Raw genomic sequence first — 19,994 nt, 5'->3', positions numbered from 1 at the left:
TATAAGATGTGTATCTGTAAGTGTAACCATAGCTCTCTTGTATTAAATCAGCCCTGGCAATGTATACAGTCATCATCATCATCATCATCATCTAGAGGAGTTTCCAACCACAGGCTGGGTCTGCTTGGAACAGAAGCCTTTTCTCTTCTCTCACTGTCATCCAGCTCCCTTCTCTTGTCTCGATGCTCTTCTTTACACCTTTCAGCCATCTGTCCCTTGGTCTTCCTCTCTAAGTCTTGTTCCCTTCAACTCCATTTCTAACATCTTTCTTGGTATTCTCTCTTCTCCCATTCTCTTAACTTGTCCATACCACTGCAGCCTTGATTTTTCTATCTTTCCCTATATGAGTACCTCATTTGCCATTTCCCGAGCTCTCTCATTTCTTACTCTGTTCATTCATGTTAACCCTACTTCATTTCCACTGCTTGTGTTCTACTTTTATTCCTCTCCTTCAGCACCCACATTTCTGATCCATACGTCAAAAAAAGTCTTGTAGAGTATTCCTTTATATCTCTGTGGTACATCTACGTTCTGTATCAGTTCTCCCAACATTCTTAAAGAACCCATTTGCACAACTTCCTCTTTCATTGATTTCCATCTTGTTTCCTCCATTTTCTTCAGGAATTTAAAGCATTCAGCTATTTTTAACTGCTTCCCTCCTAATGTCATGCCATTATATGTCCGGTTCTTGTTTCGTGTTGTTACTAGCACTTCACTCTTTTGTGCTGAGAACTTCATTCCATAAAACGACACAACTTCCTCCCATACATTTAGCTGTTCCTCCCTATTTCTTCATATTAGTTGATCATTTGCAAACAACACTTCTTCTCTCCCCAGTGGTCTGTATTATATCATCCATCACCACTATAAATAGGAGAGGTGAGAGGGTACTTCCTTGCTTTACACTATTTGTTAACTGAAACCATCCTGTACTTTCAGTTCCAACTTTAACACAGATTTCGCTTCCATCATAATGTACACAGTACTATGCTTTATTTTAGTGTGAAGTCCTTGCTCTAACTCTAACATTTTAGACAGGCATCTGTCACATCCCATCATAATCATAGCATCTTGTAGCATCACTGGAATTAAAGTGACAAATACTGGCAATATTTTGAGATATATTTAAAAAGAAGTATCTTTTGTCCATAATCACAAGCAAAACATACTGCACTATCAATTACTGTTTATTGTAAGTCTATTTATGTGAATATGAGATTTGTAAAACTTGTTTTCAAAATGTTTAGTCTTTCATCTATTCAACTGTATACATCGGAAATATTTAGTACCTTAAAATGATGAAATTCTGAATTTTGATCGTTTTTAGCCTGCATTCAGCCATATATTATGTTTTATTATCTCATATTATTTCTAAATACAGTTAGTAATTATATTAATTCTAATATTCATCTTTGGCACCAATTAATAAAATGTAGAGTTTTTTGTTGGATATATATGTTTTCTAAGAAATACCATGGTTTACTTTACTAATGATAAGTACCATTATGAGGGGCCGTTGACCTGAATTTTGGACCCTTTTAGACAGCAAGCATTAATAATAATAATGTTATTTGATTTACAATCGAAATCGAGTTTTGATTACAATGCGGTCGTGAAAATTCAATATTCATTATTTGCTTTATGTCCCACTCATTACTTTTATGGTTTTCGGAGACAAACAGGTGCCGGAATTTAGGGCCTGAAGGAGTTCTTTTTACATTCTAGTAAATCTGTTGACACAAGGCTGACGTATTTGGGCACCTTAAATACCACCGTACTGAGCCAGGATCGAACCTGCCAAGTTGGGGTCAGAAGGCAAGCGCCTCAACCGCCTGAGCCACTCAGCCCGGCTTAACAGCAAGCATCATCGGTTCAGGATTGTGCTTTGGAAGTAACACCTTGGTCAGTATATAGTTTCTGGGAAGGTGGGGCTTTGCGGGTCGGATTCACTGATTGTTTTAAGTTCATAATCATCGTTCAGCATCGTGTTTTTGAATTCTAGTCAGTTGATTGATTTTGGAATTATTTTTAACTTTGAATATTGTGAGTTGGATCCCCGATTATTTTACATTCATATTCATCCATTCATTCCTCATTGTTGGTCTGATAGCACGTGGCACAAATGTATCAATAAGAGCGTTCCTACAAATTTGTGTCCTGCAAAAATGTGGAAAATTAAAAAATGTGCAATGATCAGTCTTACCATTTTATATTTCATTGTGAAGACTGTCAAATGCTGTTCTATTTCCTCCAGCCAACCAATAGTGGTATTAAATGTGGTTGGACCCACGCTTACAACTAAATTTGTCCAATTTTAAAGCTATGTGCATTTTAAACACACATTTCCATTGCATTTGTTAAGTGTATTTTAAGATTGAAGCTATGTGATTTTAAACATAGATTTCCATTGCATTTTTTACTATATTTTTACTCAAGATTTTATGGTTTTTGTATATGTCTTTCTTCTTTATGTTATTTTAGCTGGTGATGACCTCTAGTCTTGGTCAAAACATGTCCTATGTAGCTTTTTAGACTGACCATTTACCAAAGGGCAAACGTGTATTGAACAGGTGGACTTCATACAATTAGAACTTTATCTTAGGTTTAAGATATTCATTACAAATAATTGAATTTGAAGTCGTACATTATTTATGGAAATCTCTTTCTTCATAATGCTTGTAACCATTGATATTCGACTTTTTATTCTTTTTGTCTGAAAGAAATCCACGATAACTTACTCCTTTTGATTTAGCTCAAGCATTCTTGTACATAGCATTTTGACAATAAGGAATCAGGAGTGAAATGCAATTCGTTCGGTATTAGAAATTAGAAATATGTTACTGATACATTCATTCTCTCATCAGAAACCCAGTCATTCCCATATTCTTTGCCTGAACAGATTCAGAACCTTCAAATTATATACTTCCATTGCACTCATTTGACATATTTAAATTTAAAAATTCTTCTGTTCACATTTAAAGTGGGGCATACTGGAGAGCTATGGTGGTACACATATGAATTTAAATTTACATAAAGGGCTGATATGATATTTATTAATGCTAGCTTCCACAGAAAGAAGGAAAAAAGAAAGATGCTTGCCAAATTCTTGCCACTATCTGCTAGAAAAAAATGAAATTTTCAAACTAAATGCATATAAAGAAAATGTTGCATCTCTCACAAGCTATTCTCATAATAAACATTACATTTATTTCAATTGCATGGGTATTCTCAACTAATGTACATTCTACATTATGTATTCTAACTTCTTACTGTTAATTTCCGTTCCGTCTCTTCACAAAAGCCCCATTGCAATGCTGATGGTATTATTACCAAGGTAAAGTAAACACTATAGGGTTCTCTTATCAGGTTTTATATAAGACGACATATAGCTAGTATTTCTGTATAAAGTTAAGAGCAATGGTTACTAGGCTACTTCTCTTTACATGCATGTGGACTGCTGGGCAGAACAGAAGAATGAAATGCTAATGAATTGAAGGAGTAATTCATACATGAACTATAGCATGTCATTCTTCTTTCTCTCTTACTCTTCCCACACCCTGGTGGGGATGCAGAAGTCATAATGCTATAAGTTGTAGCATGTCATTATGAAAAAGCTGAATTATCATTCTCTGCATTCAGTAAGCAATTATTATAGAACTTTCTTCTTCTCTTTGTATACATTTTTGGTTCAGATGACGTAGAAACTTGACAATATTTTTAAATTTTTGTACTGTTCATTTATACCTTTTGTGTACCGTACATACATTCTGTTTGAAAATCATGTATTCAGGAGCCTCTTTTATGTCAACAGCATAATTGTTGTGTTTTATTTTTCCAGTTGACATATTCTTGTTTTCTACTCCACTGTGTAAAGCTTACAGGTAGATTTCTTCTTTGCTGTGGAGGATGGACAAAGATTATGTATGCTTGATTTCTTCACTGTGTTTGATTTTCTCCCCCTACCTCTAGGTATCCTTTCATTCTTTATTGATGGACAAAATGATGACATCTTTGTACTTCTTCATTATTATTATTATTAAGTTGTATAAAATGTAATTTGTTTGAAGTGTGGTAAGTGTAACTGTCTACCTTTTGTAAGGTGTATAGAGATTTTAAAACACAAGTGAAGAGCAGTCATGTTTATTTACAATTCAATGTTGTGTTCACAAATATTTGCAGCTTGCAACAGATCTTCAGAGTGAATAGTCGAGCCCATATACTTTGGAAGTTCCTCATCAGCTCTCATGTTAATTAATGTCATATTACTTTTGCAGGGCAGCAGTATTCTTTAATATTTAGTATAAAGAACAACCTACATTAGAATTTGGTGTTTCTGTAAATTAGAAGGGAAAAACATGAGTAGGTACTGAAATTTATAACATGTAGTCAGTTATAAATTTTGGATGACTATATTAAACACAAAATGTTGTCTTACATAAGTAAAATTATTTGGATGCTACTGGTCATTAAAATACAAGTCATACAAATTTTCCTCATAGCATTGATTTGTGTAATCTGTAGTGTCAACTTTACAAAATCTTGATGTACCAGTGTTTGGAACCTGATAGCTTAATAAGTAAGAATTACCATAGATATCTAATATCTGTCATTACAACATACAATACCAACAGAACAAAGATGGCCTAGGCCACCATAGCTCAATTGGTAGAGCAACCAACGCGAAATCAGAAGGTTGTGGGTTCGGATCCCACTGGTGTTTGGTTGGCCATTTTTGTTCTATACTTAACATCTCTTCAACACATACTAAATGTACGTAACACGGCCTAATAGGTTGAAGGTCGGTTTCAAGTACAACACCAAGGTTTGAGTCCACAAGTTAGGGTTCTTCTTCTTCTTCTTCTTCTTCTTCTTCTTTGTTTTTTCCTCTGCTTTTACGGCCTCAATGGACTACTTCAGTCAATCATTTTCTGGTCATCTTCTTTGATAGGTTTCTTTTCCAAATTGTGCAGTAGCTTTTCATTTGTTCTGATCTTTTCTGATTCCCAAAGTAAACTTGAAATATTTGTCTTGACTGAGTAAATTCATAATTCGATATAGTTGGTCCATTATTGGACATATAAATTTTCCAGCAAACTCATTCTCGGTTGCCAGCATTTTGCCCCACTGAGCCAATCTGGGCTCAACAATTGGTAACTAGCACACCTAACAAGACGCATGGCTAGTGCATACCGTGAAGGCCACTGCGTAGGCTACTTGGAACCACCAGCAGTGCCATTGCACTATGAGTAACTTTGTCTCATTTACAAAAATTGATCAGATGTTGGCCTAGCAGGCATCAGTTTTTATAAATGAGACAAAATCTCTCATAGTGCATTGGCACTGCCGGTGGTTCCAAGTAGTCTATGCAGTGGCATTCACGGTACGCACTAGCCATGCATCTTGGTATGGTGTTAGTTACCGACTGATGAGTTTAAATTGGCACACTGGGGCAAAACGCTGACCTTTTGTGTCATTCCTCTGCTGTAAATACCCTCTTCTTTCTATGTTGTTTGTCTACTTTTGGTTTTAATCTTATTTTTATATTTTTCAGTTTCTTTAAATTTTCTACTTTGTTTTACAAATCTTCCAGAATTATTTCTAGTTCTTCCATATTGTCTCTAATTTTCTCAATCCATCCTACTTGTTGCTTCAGATTGCAGAGTTAATTTTTCTTGGTAATCTGGTTTCTGGTGTCCTAATAATATGACCAGAAAACAGATCCTGTTCTTCCATACAGTATCTGTGATGGGCTCCAGTTCTCTGTACACCACTTCATTTGGCACTATCCACCATTGTCCATCTTCTTGATATTTTTAATTTATGCATGTCTTTTCTTCTCTGTACTTTTAGGATTTTGTTGATTATGTTTCTCTGAGTGGCTTTAAAAAGAGTTTCACTTCTGTATGTCTGTCACTTCTGGTTGAACCACTGTCTTGTAAGTTTTTAATTTTGTTTTGATCAATAGACATTTTTTATCATATGTAGACCATGTTAAATTTTGGGCTTTTATTGTTTTATTAGTTCATTCTTGCCATGCAGGTTTCTCATCCAAGTTGTATGTTATAATTTCTCCTAGGTATTTAAATTGTTTCAGTATTGTGGATCTGCTACCATTATCTCATTCTATTCAAATGATATATGGAGTCCTATCTTATGTGCTATATTTTGTAGACTTGTTATTTCATTTTTGACTTCTTGATTGTTATTAGCTAGAAATGCTAAGTCATCTGCAAATCCCAAGAAATTTAAGTTTATTTGATCTTTTCTAGTTCCGATTTTTATGTTTTTAGGACATTTGTTGTATCATTCCCTCTTCAACTATTCTAGAGCAAAAATTGAAAAGTAATGGTGATAAACCATCTCCCTGTCCTACATTACATACATTATCATTATAGACTGTTATGCTTTTCAGTGTTCAGTCTGCAAGCCTCTGTGAATTTACTAAACATCACCACAATCCTCTATTTGCAACTGGTGCTGTGGCCTCATTTAGTTCTATACCACTTATCCATAAATCGTTATAAACTAAGACTAACCATCGTCGTCTTGGTCTACCTCTACTTCTCTTACCCTCCATAAGAGATTCCATTATTCTCCTAGGTAACCTATCCTCCTCCATTCACCTACATGACCCCACCACCGAAGCCGGTTTATGCGTACAGCTTCATCCATGAAGTTAATTCCTAAATTAGCCTTTATCTCCTCAATCCAAGTACCCTTCTGCCATTGTTACCACCTGCTTGTACCAGCAATCATTCTTGCTACTTCTGTGTCTGTTACTTCTAACTTATGAATAAGATATCCTGAGTCCACCCAGCTTTCGCTCCCGTAAAGCAAAGTTGGTCTGAAAACAGACCAATGTAAGGATAGTTTTGTCTGGGAGCTGACTTCTTTCTTACAGAATACTGTTTATCGCAACTCCGAGCTCACTGCATTAGCTTTACTATACCTTGGTTCAATCTTACTTACTATATTACCATCCTGGGAGAACACACAACCTAAATACTTGAAATTACCAAAATGTTCTAGTTTTGTTTCATCAATATGATATTCAATTCTGTTGAATTTCTTACTTACTGACATCAGTTTAGTCTTCAAAAGGCTAATTTTCATACTATACTCTTTGCACCTATTTTCAAGTTCCAAGATATTAGATTGCAGGGTTTTGGCACAATCTGCCATTAAGACCAAGTCGTCAGCTTAGGCCAGACTGTTTACTACATTTCCACCTAACTGAATCCCTCCCTGTCATTTTATACCTTTCAGAAGATGATCCATGTAAACTACGAACAGCAAAGGTGAAATATTACAGCCTTGTCTAACTCCTGTAAGTACCCTGAACCAAGAACTCATTCTACCATCAATTCTCACTGAAGCCCAGTTGTTAGCATAAATGTCTTTGATTGATTTTAATAATCTACCTTTAATTCCATAGTCTTCCAGTATAATGAACATCTTTTCTCTGCCTATTCCTCTCGTAGCATTTTTCAATTACCTGGTACATACTGAAAATCTGATCCTGACAGCTTCTCTATAGTCTGAAACCACACTGATTTTCATCCAACTTCCTCTCCACCACTGATCGCACCCTCCCTTCCAAGATGCCAGTGAATACTTTGCCTGGTATACTAATCAATGAGATACCTCAGTAGTTGTTGCAATCCTTCCTGTTCCCTTGCTTATACATCTTATACATGGGTGCAATTACTGCTTTTCTCCAATCTGAACGTACCTTACCAACACTCCATGCTAATCTTACTTCTCTATGAATCCATTTAATCCCTGCCTTCCCACTACACTTCACCATTTCAGGTCTAGTTTCATCTATTCCTGCTGCTTTATGACAACGGAGTCTATTTACCATCCTTTCCACTTCCTCAAGCATAATTTCACCAACATCATTTTCCTCCTCCCCATGAGCTTGGCTGTTTGCAACACCACCAGGATGATTTCCTCTTATGTTGAGAAGATGTTCAAAATATTCCCTCCACCTCTCCAGTGATTCTCTGGAATCTATTATGAGTTCACCTGAATTACTCAAAACACTGTTCATTTCCTTTTTCTCTCCCTTCCTAAGATTCTTTATTACTGTCCAGAAAGGTTTCCCTGCTGCTTAACCTAGCCTTTCCAGGTTATTACCAAACTCTTCTCACGACTTCTTTTTGGATTCAACAACTATTTGTTTCGCTCTGTTTCTTTCATCTACGAACAAATCCCTGTCTGCCTCAGTCCTTGTTTGGAGCCAGTTCTGATAAGGCTTCTTTTTACGTTTACAAGCTGCTCTCACTTCATCATTCCACCAAGATGTTCGCCTTTTCCCGTCTTTACACACAGTTGTTCCTAGGCATTCCCTTGCTGTTTCTACGACAGCATCCCTGTATGCCACCCATTCTCTTTCTATATCCTGAATCTGCTTACTATTTACTGTTCGAAACTTCTCACTAATCATATCCATGCACTTCTAATTTCCTCGTTCTGGAGATTTTCTACCCTTATTCATTTGCAGACAGATTTCACTTTCTCTATCCTAGGCCTGGAGATACTTAGTTCACTACAGATCAGATAGTGGTCTGTATCATCGAAAAATCTCCGGGAAACTTGTTCATTCCTAACAGATTTCCTGAATTTGAAGTCAGTTAAGACATAGTCTATTATGGATCTGGTGCCCCTAGCCTCCCATGTGTAGCGGTGAATAGCCTTATGTCTGAAGAATGTATTCGTAACTGCTAAACCCATACTAGCAGAGAAGTCCAGCAAACGCTTCCCATTCCTATTAGCTTCCATATCTTCCCCACATTTATCAATCACCCTTTCGTATCCTTCAGTTCTATTTCCAACTGTCGCATTGAAATCGCCCATTAGCACTATTCTATCCTTGCTGTTGACCCTGACTATGATGACACTTAATGCTTCATAAAACTTGTCAACTTAACCCTCATCTGCACCCTCACATGGTGAATACACGGACACAATTCTTGTCCTAATTCCTCCCACTGACAAATCTACCCACATCATTCGCTCATTTACGTGCCTAACAGAAAGTATGTTGCGTGCAATGGTATTCCTGATAAAGAGTCCTACCCCAGACTCTGCCCTTCCCTTTCTAACACCCGTCAAGTACACTTCATAATCTCCTATCTCTTCCTCATTATCTCCCCTTACCCGAATATCACTTACTCCTAGCACATCCAGGTGCATCCTCTTTGCTGACTCAGCCAGTTCTACCTTCTTCCATAAGCCCCATTAATATTGATAGCTCCCTATCGAATTCCATTTTGTTCACCAAGTTGTTTCCAAGGAGTCCCTCGCCTGTCAAATTGGAGTGGGACTCCATTACTCCCATAGGTCCGAGGCTTGCTTAAAGTGTTCTGAGCTCGGTAAATTCATGAAGCAGGATGCTGCCCTACTTGCACGTAGTCCAAGTGAGGATCTCTCCTCTAACGGGTTATGGACCACCGGTGAATTTTATAGTCCTAGCCGCCTGAGCACAAGGAGGGCCACGACTCAGAATATGTCCGAGATGCCCACTCCCATTCCATAGCAACTGGTATCCCGACTCTCAGGACCACTTACTAGGCCACTCAGCCATTGCCCATGGTTCACGAACTAGGACGTGACTACAGTAACCCACAAACATGAACCATTAACCATTAATAATAATAATAATAATAATAATAATAATAATAATAATAATAATAATAATAATAATAATAATAATAATAATAATAATAATAATTTAATATGGCCATAGTATGCTGTGTGCAGAACCATTGTTATTTGAAAGATTGGTACATTGTTTTTTTTCTTTTAAGTATAGCACTGTTGACCTTTAGACACTGTTGTCCAAAATATTTGGTTTTCTTTACATGCAACTAAGCTGGTAAGTAAGATATGGAATGTATATTAATAAAAATTGTTTACATGCAGCAAGGGACATGTATTTAAGCACCAGTTTTTCTTACAAGTTTTCTTTTACAGGTAGAAATTTTTTTGTGTCTACTGTCTATTCTGGTCATTCTGAATATTCACTTATTTTGATAAAGAGTCTTATAATTAATTTCCTTTTCAGTTGCCTGAATCATATCGTCCCCTCTCTAGCAAACTAATGAATGTGTAAATTGTCAAAAAAAAAATTAGGAGAGCTGAAAGAAGTTATGATTATTCATGTCAGATCAGTATATTTAATTAAATGTGTTAGCCTACAGAACGAGCTGCAGATGTGAGACTTCATGTCAGAGGGTAGACATTATAAAAATAATAAAATCCAGACCAAAACATCAGAACTACAGGCTTCCTCGTTCATCACTTTTGCTAGTTTGCCATAGTGTAATGACATTATATTTTATAGATTCCTTAATGAGGTTTGTTTGAAGGAACAATTGTAAGGGTATAAATAAACAATTGTTTTGTGTTTTGTGCATGTAAGAATATTTATAGTGCAGATTTTTACTTCTCTGTCTGCATTCGGGAGATAGTGGGTTCGAACCCCACTGTTGGCAGCCATGAAAGTAGTTTTTGTGGTTTCCCACTTTTACACTTGTTAAATACTGGGACTGTACCTTAATTAAGGCCAAGCCCACTTCCTTCCCTAACCCATGGAACGTAAAGCTGAGAGAGAGAGTGTGTGACCTGTTTTACATTCAGAACTTCAGTGCATTACTCAGCTCAATGCTCTTTATAAACTGTCCTCCTTTATGCATGTGATGTCTGTTTTAGAATTCATAGGTTTCAATACCTCGTCTGGTGAGTGTTACAAATCTTTAAAGGTCAGATAACCTCTGATGAGCTTGGATAAAGTACAGTAGGGGAGCCTCTCCCAGTACCGGCCACCTAATAATTTTCCTTCATTGTTTAAAAATAGAATGGTCAGCAATAAATCTGATCAAGTTAAAAGAGGCCTGATACAGTATTGTTACAATTGCCTTGAGTAGACATGAAGAAAATGAGTGTGCATGCCCATTACAACAATAGATAGAATTCTTACAAAACCTCACATTACAAAAAATGTTTCCCAGTACCGGCCAGCCAGACACTTTCTCTTATTATTTAAAAATGATGAAGTGATACTTTACAAATACACATTTAAACTTCAGTGAGACATTACAAAACTTTAATTAACAATACAAATACATGAAGCAAATTTTACACGATAAATAATCCCTACATATCAAAGATAGAAAAGTCCAATCAAGATATTAAAAAACTTCAGTGGAACACACAAACAAATTTTCTAAATGCAATGGTCACATTTGAAAAAGTCAAATTTTTACACGATAAATAAATAATCCTGCATATCAAAGTTAGAAACGTTCAAACAAGATATTTAAAAACTTCAGTGGAATACACAAAAAGTGTTCTAAATGCAATGATCACATTTGTAAAAGTCAAAGTTCTCTTGATCTGCACATTGAAGATGTGCCCAACCCTGACAAGAAACACACTGAACCCAAGCTTCGTCCGTTGTTTCCAGGCAAATGATGCATTCTGTTTCTCGATCGCCTGATTGCCCTGTGCCATTATGCTTTCTCTCGGACTCGAAGTTAAGTCTCTTCGGAGCTCTACTGTTTTTTTTAACTTTTGAAAACACTTTTGTATCTCTTATTTTCTTTCTTTCATCAGCTTTCTCCCGTTTTTCTTTCATTCTCTGGTCTTTTTCTTCCAACATTTTCTTATAGGGAGTGGATGTTAGAATTTCACTCTTTTCACTTCTCCTCTTTCTTATGGTAATTTTCCTTTCTGTCAAATCTGATTGTGGGGATATTTCTTCTACAATCTTCAGAAATTCTTGTGATGTAGAAGGCATTTCAACTCTGAAAGAAGAAGTTGCTTCTGCAGAAAGATCTTCTTTCTGAGCATCTATTCTTCTTCCCATCTGTGGAGACACAGTCACTTCGCCACCAGTTCTTATTACTCTTACTTTATCTCCCAATGTGTTTCTTGGAACAGAATACTGCGTTGAAGCTTCCCTGATGCTTAATTTTCCGTCCATAACCATCTGAATTGCCTCTTTCATGTTTTCCGGCAACCATTTCCTTTTAGATTTGCCTTCCATTATCGATAAAATAGTTCTGGAAAGCAAGAAAATCTGATATTGTAATTATATGATAAATTAATTTTATGGCCGGTACTGAGGAAATGACACGTGGCCGGTACTGGGCAATATACACGGCAACATACATATATTTTTAATTTAATCACAAGTCTACCAATAACGCTGTTACGATTACTATCTATACCTTATCTAACTACAAATAAAATAAATATGAATAAATAGAGATCAACTCACCAGAGATTGGTACACAAAGACCGAAAGTTTAGCAAGTACAGACCGAAAACACAATGACAACTTCTCATCACAACAGCTCTCAAGCAAATGAACACAAACGCGAGGGATTCTGTAGGGCATCCCTTTGTCATTGTATCTAAGTACCAGACACATTGAACATCTGCCATCTAGCTGCGTTTCGGAAAAACACGTGGCGGCCGGTACTTGGAAATGGCCGGTACTGGGAGAGGCTCCCCTACATGTCTTTCTGGTAAGGCAACCTGCCTACCCCAGATCTAGGAGCTCTTTGCCATCATTGTCCTGGATGACTGCCCTAAATGCAGATCAATGGTGATCGATCGATACTGAAGCTCCTGTTTGCTACTTTCTTTTGAAAAAACAAAACAAAAATCTCATTATACATAATTAGGACTACAGAGTGCGCACAAAGTCCATATACCCCGACATATGGAAATGTGCAACAGAGTTGGGGATACTGGAATCAACCCTGTGCAAACACATCAAACTGAATCTGAAAATGAGGTGTTGGCATCCGTTGAGTGTCACTGAATTATCAGATGATGATTTGGAGAGACATGTTGATGATTGTGGTCTTATGTGGCAACAACAATGGCTCAGAAGGCAGAAGTCATGTTCACGGACGAATGTGTGATTTATTGCAGCTCCCGTAGTCACGCCCGATTGACGCGCTCTGTGATGCGCGAAGCATTCCAGACAGTGACCCCAAGGATGCCATCAGAACATGGCAGCATATTCAGCTGTGCGGAGACCATGGAGGGACACATTTTGGGAAAAGGAAATCCACATTGTTTTTCAAGAAATCGAGCAAAACCCACCTCATGTCGTGACCTGGGCCGGAATGACACAAAAGTATATGATGGCCCATATTTCTTTGAGCGTTCTGTTAATCAGAACAGTTACCTCCAGATGTGGCTGATCCCACAGATGCAAAATGTGTTCTTAGATGTTGTTTGGTTTCAACATGATGGGGCGTCGGCTCACTTCGCAGTGGCTGTTCGATAATGTCTGATCGCAGTCTTTGGAAATCGGTTGAGGATCAGACAATGATCCAGCTCCTCTTCCATGGCCATCAAGGAGCCCTGATCTAACAACACCCCATTAAGGCACTCTGCGGTTACATCAAGGAACAGGTGAGGAAGCAGCGGTATGCTGGAACTGTTGGTGTGAAAAATGCGATGCGCGAAGCTTTCCAGACAGTGACCCCAAGGATGCCATCAGAGCATGGTAGTGTATTCAGCTGTGCGGAGACCATGGAGGGACACATACAGATGTTTTAGATTCCTAAGATGTAAGATGTAAGTAGAAATAAATAAATAAATAAATAAATAAATAAATAAATAAATAAATAAATAAATAAATAAATAAATAAATAATGAGTATATTATGTACTTCTATATCATGTCAGTTTGATTTTAATTTAATATAGGAGTATACAGACTTTGTAAGCATGTTGTATAAGAACTAGAGTTTGCACTTGCCATGCTGCCTAGAAATGAGATATCTCATTTTCGTTTCCAGGGATGTTGCATGTCACTGGCTCTGTTAAGTATATATGCTGAAAAACTGTTACTGAAGGCCATGGAAAAAGCAAGAGGCATTGTAGAGGGAAAAGAACCGATGAAGACCATAAAATACGCAGATGATGTGGCACTATTAGCAGAATCAGATAAAGATCTGCAAGTCATTTTGGAAAATATTGAGAGAGTGGGCAAAGAACTCAGAATGAAGATAAACATTGGGAAGGCTAAGGTGATGAGAATAGAAAAGGAGGAAATTGCTCTTAATACGTAGGTGCTTTGAAAAGTTCTCGGAATGTACTAGAATTAAGTATCTTACCTCGGTGGAACTGCTTTTATTTTTCAACATAGTCTCCCTGTAGACTAATGCATTTGGTCCAGTGATGTTCCAATGCCTTGATCCCATCTCGAAAATGAGATTCCTCCAGGCCTGCAAAATACCTCTCTAATTTGGCTGTCAGTTCTTCCCTTGTAGAAAATCTCCGTCCATCGAGGAAAATTTTCAGCTTGGGAATAGATGAAAGTCTGATGGTGCCAAATCAGGTGAATGAGGTGGATGTGGTAACAATTCGTACCCCAGTTCATGAAGTTTTGCCATGGCAATAACACGTATGTGTGTGGCAGAGCACTGTCCTGATGAAAGATGACTTTTTTCCTTGCCAAACCAGGCCTTGTTTCGCGTTTGCATAGGAGGTTTGCATAGTATTGTCCCGTAATTGTTTGGCCAGTAGGAAGATAATCTATCAACAGAATGCCTTTTGCATCCCAGAAAACTGAGGCCATGACCTTTCCAGCCGAACGCACTGCCTTTGCTTTCTTTGGTGGTGGTGAATCAGCATGTTTCCACTGCTTTGACTGCTGTTTTGTCTCTGGGGTATAGTAGTGGACCCAAGTTTCATCTGTAGTCATAAACCGGCACAAAAAGTCTTGTTGGTTGCACTGAAAACGGGCCAGACTTTGTTTGGACATTTCCAATCTGGTGCGTTTATTGTCCAATGTCAAGAGCCGCGGCACCCATCTGGCAGACAATTTTTCCATACCCAATTCTTCGGTTAAAATATAATATACCCATTCAGAAGACATCCCTACAGCTTCAGCAATCTCCCGCACTTTCAGTCGACAATCCTCCATGATCATTTTATGCACTTTTGCGATAAATTTTGGGGTCGTAACACTTTTTGGCCGTCCACTACGCGGATCATCATCCAAGCTCTCCCGACCAAATTTAAACTCGCTGGTCCACTTAGCAACAGTTGAAAATCAAGGAGCAGAGTCCCCCAGTGTGTTCTCAAAGTTGGCATGAATTTCCTTTGTTTTCATACCTTTCTTTACAAAGTATTTAATCACTGCTCGAATCTCAGTTTTTTCCATTGTCACAAATCACTGCGTGGGAACAACAACAAAGAGTCGTCACTACCACACTCCTGCAGCTAGAGCACTGACGCGCCAAGTGTTCACTCACAAAGGATGTGTGATTATTGCGCGAGAACCTTGTTGCTCTAGCACTGACATCTAGCGGTGATTCCGAGAACTTTTCAAACTGTCCTCGTATAACACTAGAGAGAAAGAAATTGTAACAAGTAAAGTCATTTAGATACTTGGGAAGTTTGTTTAACACAGAATGGATGCTGTATAGAAGAAGTAAGAAACAGAATATGTATGGGAAAAGAAACTTTCAGAAAAGTGAGAGGGATTTGGCATCTAAGGCAATCTCTATTGATTTAAGAATGAGGTTCGCAAGGTGGTTTGTGTGGAGTGTAGTGTCATATGGAGCTGAAACATGGACATTAAGAAAGAAAGAAACAAAATATTTGGAAAATTTTGAAATATGGTTGTGGAAAAGAATGGAAAAAGTGAAGTGGACAGATAAAGTGAGAAACGATGAAGTGCTAAGAAAAGTAGGAGAGAAGAGAACCTGATGAAAATGACAAGGAAGAGAAAAATATAATGGTTGATGCTCAAGATGCTCAGGACAGAGAATCATAGAGGCTGTCCACTTGATACCTCCCTCAAGACAGATTCATAGAAGAAGAAGAAGAATTGTGGTGATATACAATGGTATGTGTATTTTCTTTACATGTTTTAATGTTAACAATAAAATATTGTTCTCAGAAGATACTGTGTTTTGTTTAATTCTCAGTTTTGAGGATTCACAATTTGCTTACTTACACATTCTCTGCATTCCTTACTTACAAAATACTATCAGTTCTGAATTTCTTATCCCCTCTGCAGCAGAAAGTGGCTGATTCTAAGTTGGCTAAAAAAATGAACTGCTACATTTTTAAAAGTGAGTAAAATAACTAAACCTGCAACCACTGAATTAGGTGGATGAGGATAACTGCGCTGTTGTGAGATACGGGAACGACGAAGTGACAGATGGTCGAGAGTCCCACACCTCTGAGCACAGACTGGCAATGCTGACCGCGCAGTGTTGTCTAGTCGAAGCCAGTCCGCTCCAGGTCCACATCTTCCTTAAAGCAGTTCTCTTTACTACATTACACAGTCCAATATATAGTATTCAAGTATGTAAAGTAATGTTGTAAACCATAAACAAATATTTAAATAAAACTGATCCAGAGTAATACGTAATCCGAAAGTATTTACCGTGTCCTGTGCTGACGTGCGCGACCCAAACAAACACGGCTAGCGACATTTATATGGTCACTTTCCAGACCATTTTCCAGGAAAACTAAAAGACGCATAGAAACATGCTTCAGATAATAAATTTAAATTAGACAATTTTTCTACATTTTTCATGCATACAACATTTTATTGGCTGAAAAAACTAAAACATAGCCGCTTACGAAAATTTCAATACAAGATTTTACGGATTTAAATTTACTTGTTCAGGTTTTTGTTCTTAATAATTATTTTAAATGATTTAATGTGGAAAATAAGTTATACCGCTGAAATCGGCAGCCTTTCCTGAAGCTTGTATTATAATTTGTTTTGCAATATTGTACGTGGTAACATCAGGAGCTTGGGAGAGATCAAACTGCCTTGCACTCAGAAATGATATGTTTAATATGTCTTCACCAGGTGCTACATAACCTCGAGAACAGTGTAATTTCTCTAGCCTACCTAATTTGGTGGCTGCGATAATAGTTAATTTATGGCATTCAGGAAGGAAAGAAAGAAAGAAAGAAATTTCAAAAATCTTAATGAGACAACCACCAAGTGAAACACGTCAAGAAGTACAGTTGTAAAATGTTAAGTACACGTGAATAACTGAAGATAATAGTTATTGTTGGCATAATTCACATGCATGTATTTTTTTGTTATATATTCATTCGTTCATACATTTCAATATTTTAACTGTTGACTTTGTTTTTACTAGGAATATAAAAGAAAAACTGCATATAATTTGCAGAAGTTTGTGCATTAATTATAATGAATTATTGAAAGTCCACTGTACATACACAAATATTTTAAAGTTCATAACTGTAACATTATACAGATAAAAAAATTAAAAAAATAAGAAACCAAGGAAAGGTTAACAAAGTACACAAATACAAGAACAACTAAAGGTGAGATGAACAGATGGACAACAGGATGTACCAGGGAACGTAAACTGGTGACATTTGCACTTTTGAACAAAGCAATCCAGTTCCTTACAGTATCATTTATTAAACATAAAACACCTGTCCTTTAATGCAGAAAATTTGGTCTACCATTAAAATACACAAATTCATGAAATACAAAATTCTTAAAATGAATTCTCTATGAGAGTATGTGCAGGCTTTTGGTTTGGTGGTCCTGCCCTAAGAAGCCAGGTGTTCCTTGCACCAAATAAATGCCATCAGGTTTAAAATTGATATCAGAGGAATTTAACATTTTAGACACAAAGTTTGTACAGTAGCCACTTAGGATACAAAAGTAAGCTAACCGACATAAAGAGGATTCTAGAGATATGATCATGCAATTACTTCAATATAATGGATATGTGCCATGAGGCAGCAGCACATCCAAAAGGAAACCTATTTTGGAATTTAAGATTCCCCTAGTTCAGTGAGCTAGCCCCATTGTACAGGAAACAGGCAAACCAAGAAAAATACAATATATAGTAAGGTAGCCTGCTGTAAAACAATGTACATCATAGTGTTGAAAGTACTATTTTGACAAAATTACATCATGGAAGATGCGAGACTGCCCCGTAGAATACTTGCAAGAGATACAAGTTAATTTAAGACATAATAATAAAAATAAAATGTACCTTTTCCCATTAGCCCAGACTCCCCTGTAGAAGAAGAGCTCGAACTAAAGACATCTGCTCTGACTGAGAATAAGTGAGGCTAACTTCAGGTCTCACGATATAAATTCCCCAGTTTGCACATGTTGCTCTTCCAGAACAGGGGAATCAAACGACCAATCACATGCAGAATTTTGACCAGAGCAAACCTTGCATCGTTTTTTTAATGAGGGTGGAAAGTTTCCCACACTTTCCAACATTCTCCAGAACACCAGAAACAAGGTTTTTTTCTATCACCAGAGAGCTGTAAGAAATTGGTGCATTTGCTGTCTTCATAAGGTGTTCAAACAGTCATTATCTGCAATTTTCTGCATAGTAACTACTTAAAGCTGCACATGCCTCTCTAGATATTTTATAAATTTTCTTTTCTTGCTGCGCACATTATAAATTGGTACAATAATGGTCAAAGATATGATCTCTCCTGTGATTTTGGTTGAAACTACAAGAAATGTATTTTTGAATTTTTATTTGTATTCTGCAGAGGGTAAGATATCAATCAATCAATCAATCAATCAATCAATCAATCAATCTGTTGATCACCATTGATCTGAATATAGGGTTGGGCGGCAAATTCCTTATCATTTGTTAACCTATTCTTCCCTTAAGTGATTTCAAATAATTTCCAAATCTATCAAACATTTTACTTAACCTGCCTTTTTTCTTGCTATCATGCTGATAGGTTTCTTTCTCCATAATGTTGTGCAATCAAAAGTGACAAAAATCTTTCTATCATAGTGTGATATGGTATTCAGTTTTATAATTTCTATTTCCATGACTGCTGGCTGAATGAAAACTTAAGAACTTGCAAGTTCATGACAATTCTGTTTACTCTTTCTGTTAACAAGATTTAGAACTCTAAGAACACCTGCTCTGGTTGGAGAGGGGAACACACATAACACACGCCCGAAATTTTTCGGCTGGGTGGCCATCATCTTTAATAGCTCACTCAGTCGGCCCACTATAAACACAAACAGGCAGACGCCTAGTTGGCAGTCGCCTATCCTCATCATGACCTACTGCCTCATCCCTGGCGTGGAACTCCACATTCCCGAAGATCACATATTTGAAGACCTCCAAGCAGACGACGTTCCAGTTCTCAACGCCTTCAGACTACAGGACGGTCAGACCGCAGCACCATCTACTCACGTTTTAGTCCAACTAGAAGGAGAAGCAGCCCAACGCCGCCTGTTCACCACCGGAGCAAACATCCATAATAAAACCTACGCAGTGGTGCCAACCCCCCCATGCATCCTGAACCAAATAAAAGCCGACCCTTATCACATCCCCATCATCCAGGTGCCCCCATCGCCCCTACCAACCTTACCCACAACAACAACAACAACAACAACTACCCTCACAACCATAACTCCGTCAACTTGTACCCCCTCCCCAGACATATTCACCACCGTCACAACTTCCCACCCATCCTCAGTAATGTCATCATCCCAGCAGACCCCAGCCACCCCACCACTGCAATTTCCGCCGGACGCCGCAGTCTCACCACCAGCAAACCAACAACAGACGCCCCCACCAGCCGTCTTCAGCTGTGTACTACGTGGGATATCTCCAGAAGTTACCGAGCAAAACATAATCCAAGAACTACGGAAAACTGGAGTCAATGTACTTAGAGCCATCAGAATTTACAACAGCCATGGACCTACTTTCATGATGCGCCTCCAGATGCCCAGTAAAGAAGACGCCCAGCACCTCATCAGTACCGGCGCACAAGTCTATGGTCGCCGCCATCGAGTAGAACCCTCCCACTCCCCACCCCTACCCCCACGAAACCGCCAACCATCGATCAATTCACACCGCCGCCCCCAGCCAACCCTCCCCTGTGTTCCCCCATATCTACAACAAACTCCGTTCCCTCTCCCAACTGGACCCATCCCTCTACCTCTCCAAACATACGACCTTCTTC

At 37.9% G+C, this 19,994-nt stretch overlaps 1 protein-coding gene across 1 annotated transcript in view; it reads left to right on the top strand.

Annotated features, from left to right (window-relative positions):
• The window catches only part of stj (straightjacket), a 303,422-nt gene that overhangs the window by 207,719 nt on the left and 75,709 nt on the right, over positions 1-19,994 (top strand). The window contains exon 21 of the mRNA XM_068227342.1: positions 3,302-3,334. Within this exon, the coding sequence (XP_068083443.1) occupies positions 3,302-3,334 (33 nt within the window). The remainder of the gene's footprint in view (positions 1-3,301; positions 3,335-19,994) is intronic.

This window comes from Anabrus simplex, chromosome 4 (assembly GCF_040414725.1).
Source record: "Anabrus simplex isolate iqAnaSimp1 chromosome 4, ASM4041472v1, whole genome shotgun sequence".
In the NCBI taxonomy this organism is placed as follows: domain Eukaryota; kingdom Metazoa; phylum Arthropoda; class Insecta; order Orthoptera; family Tettigoniidae; genus Anabrus; species Anabrus simplex.
This window is presented reverse-complemented; position numbering and strand designations above follow the sequence as displayed.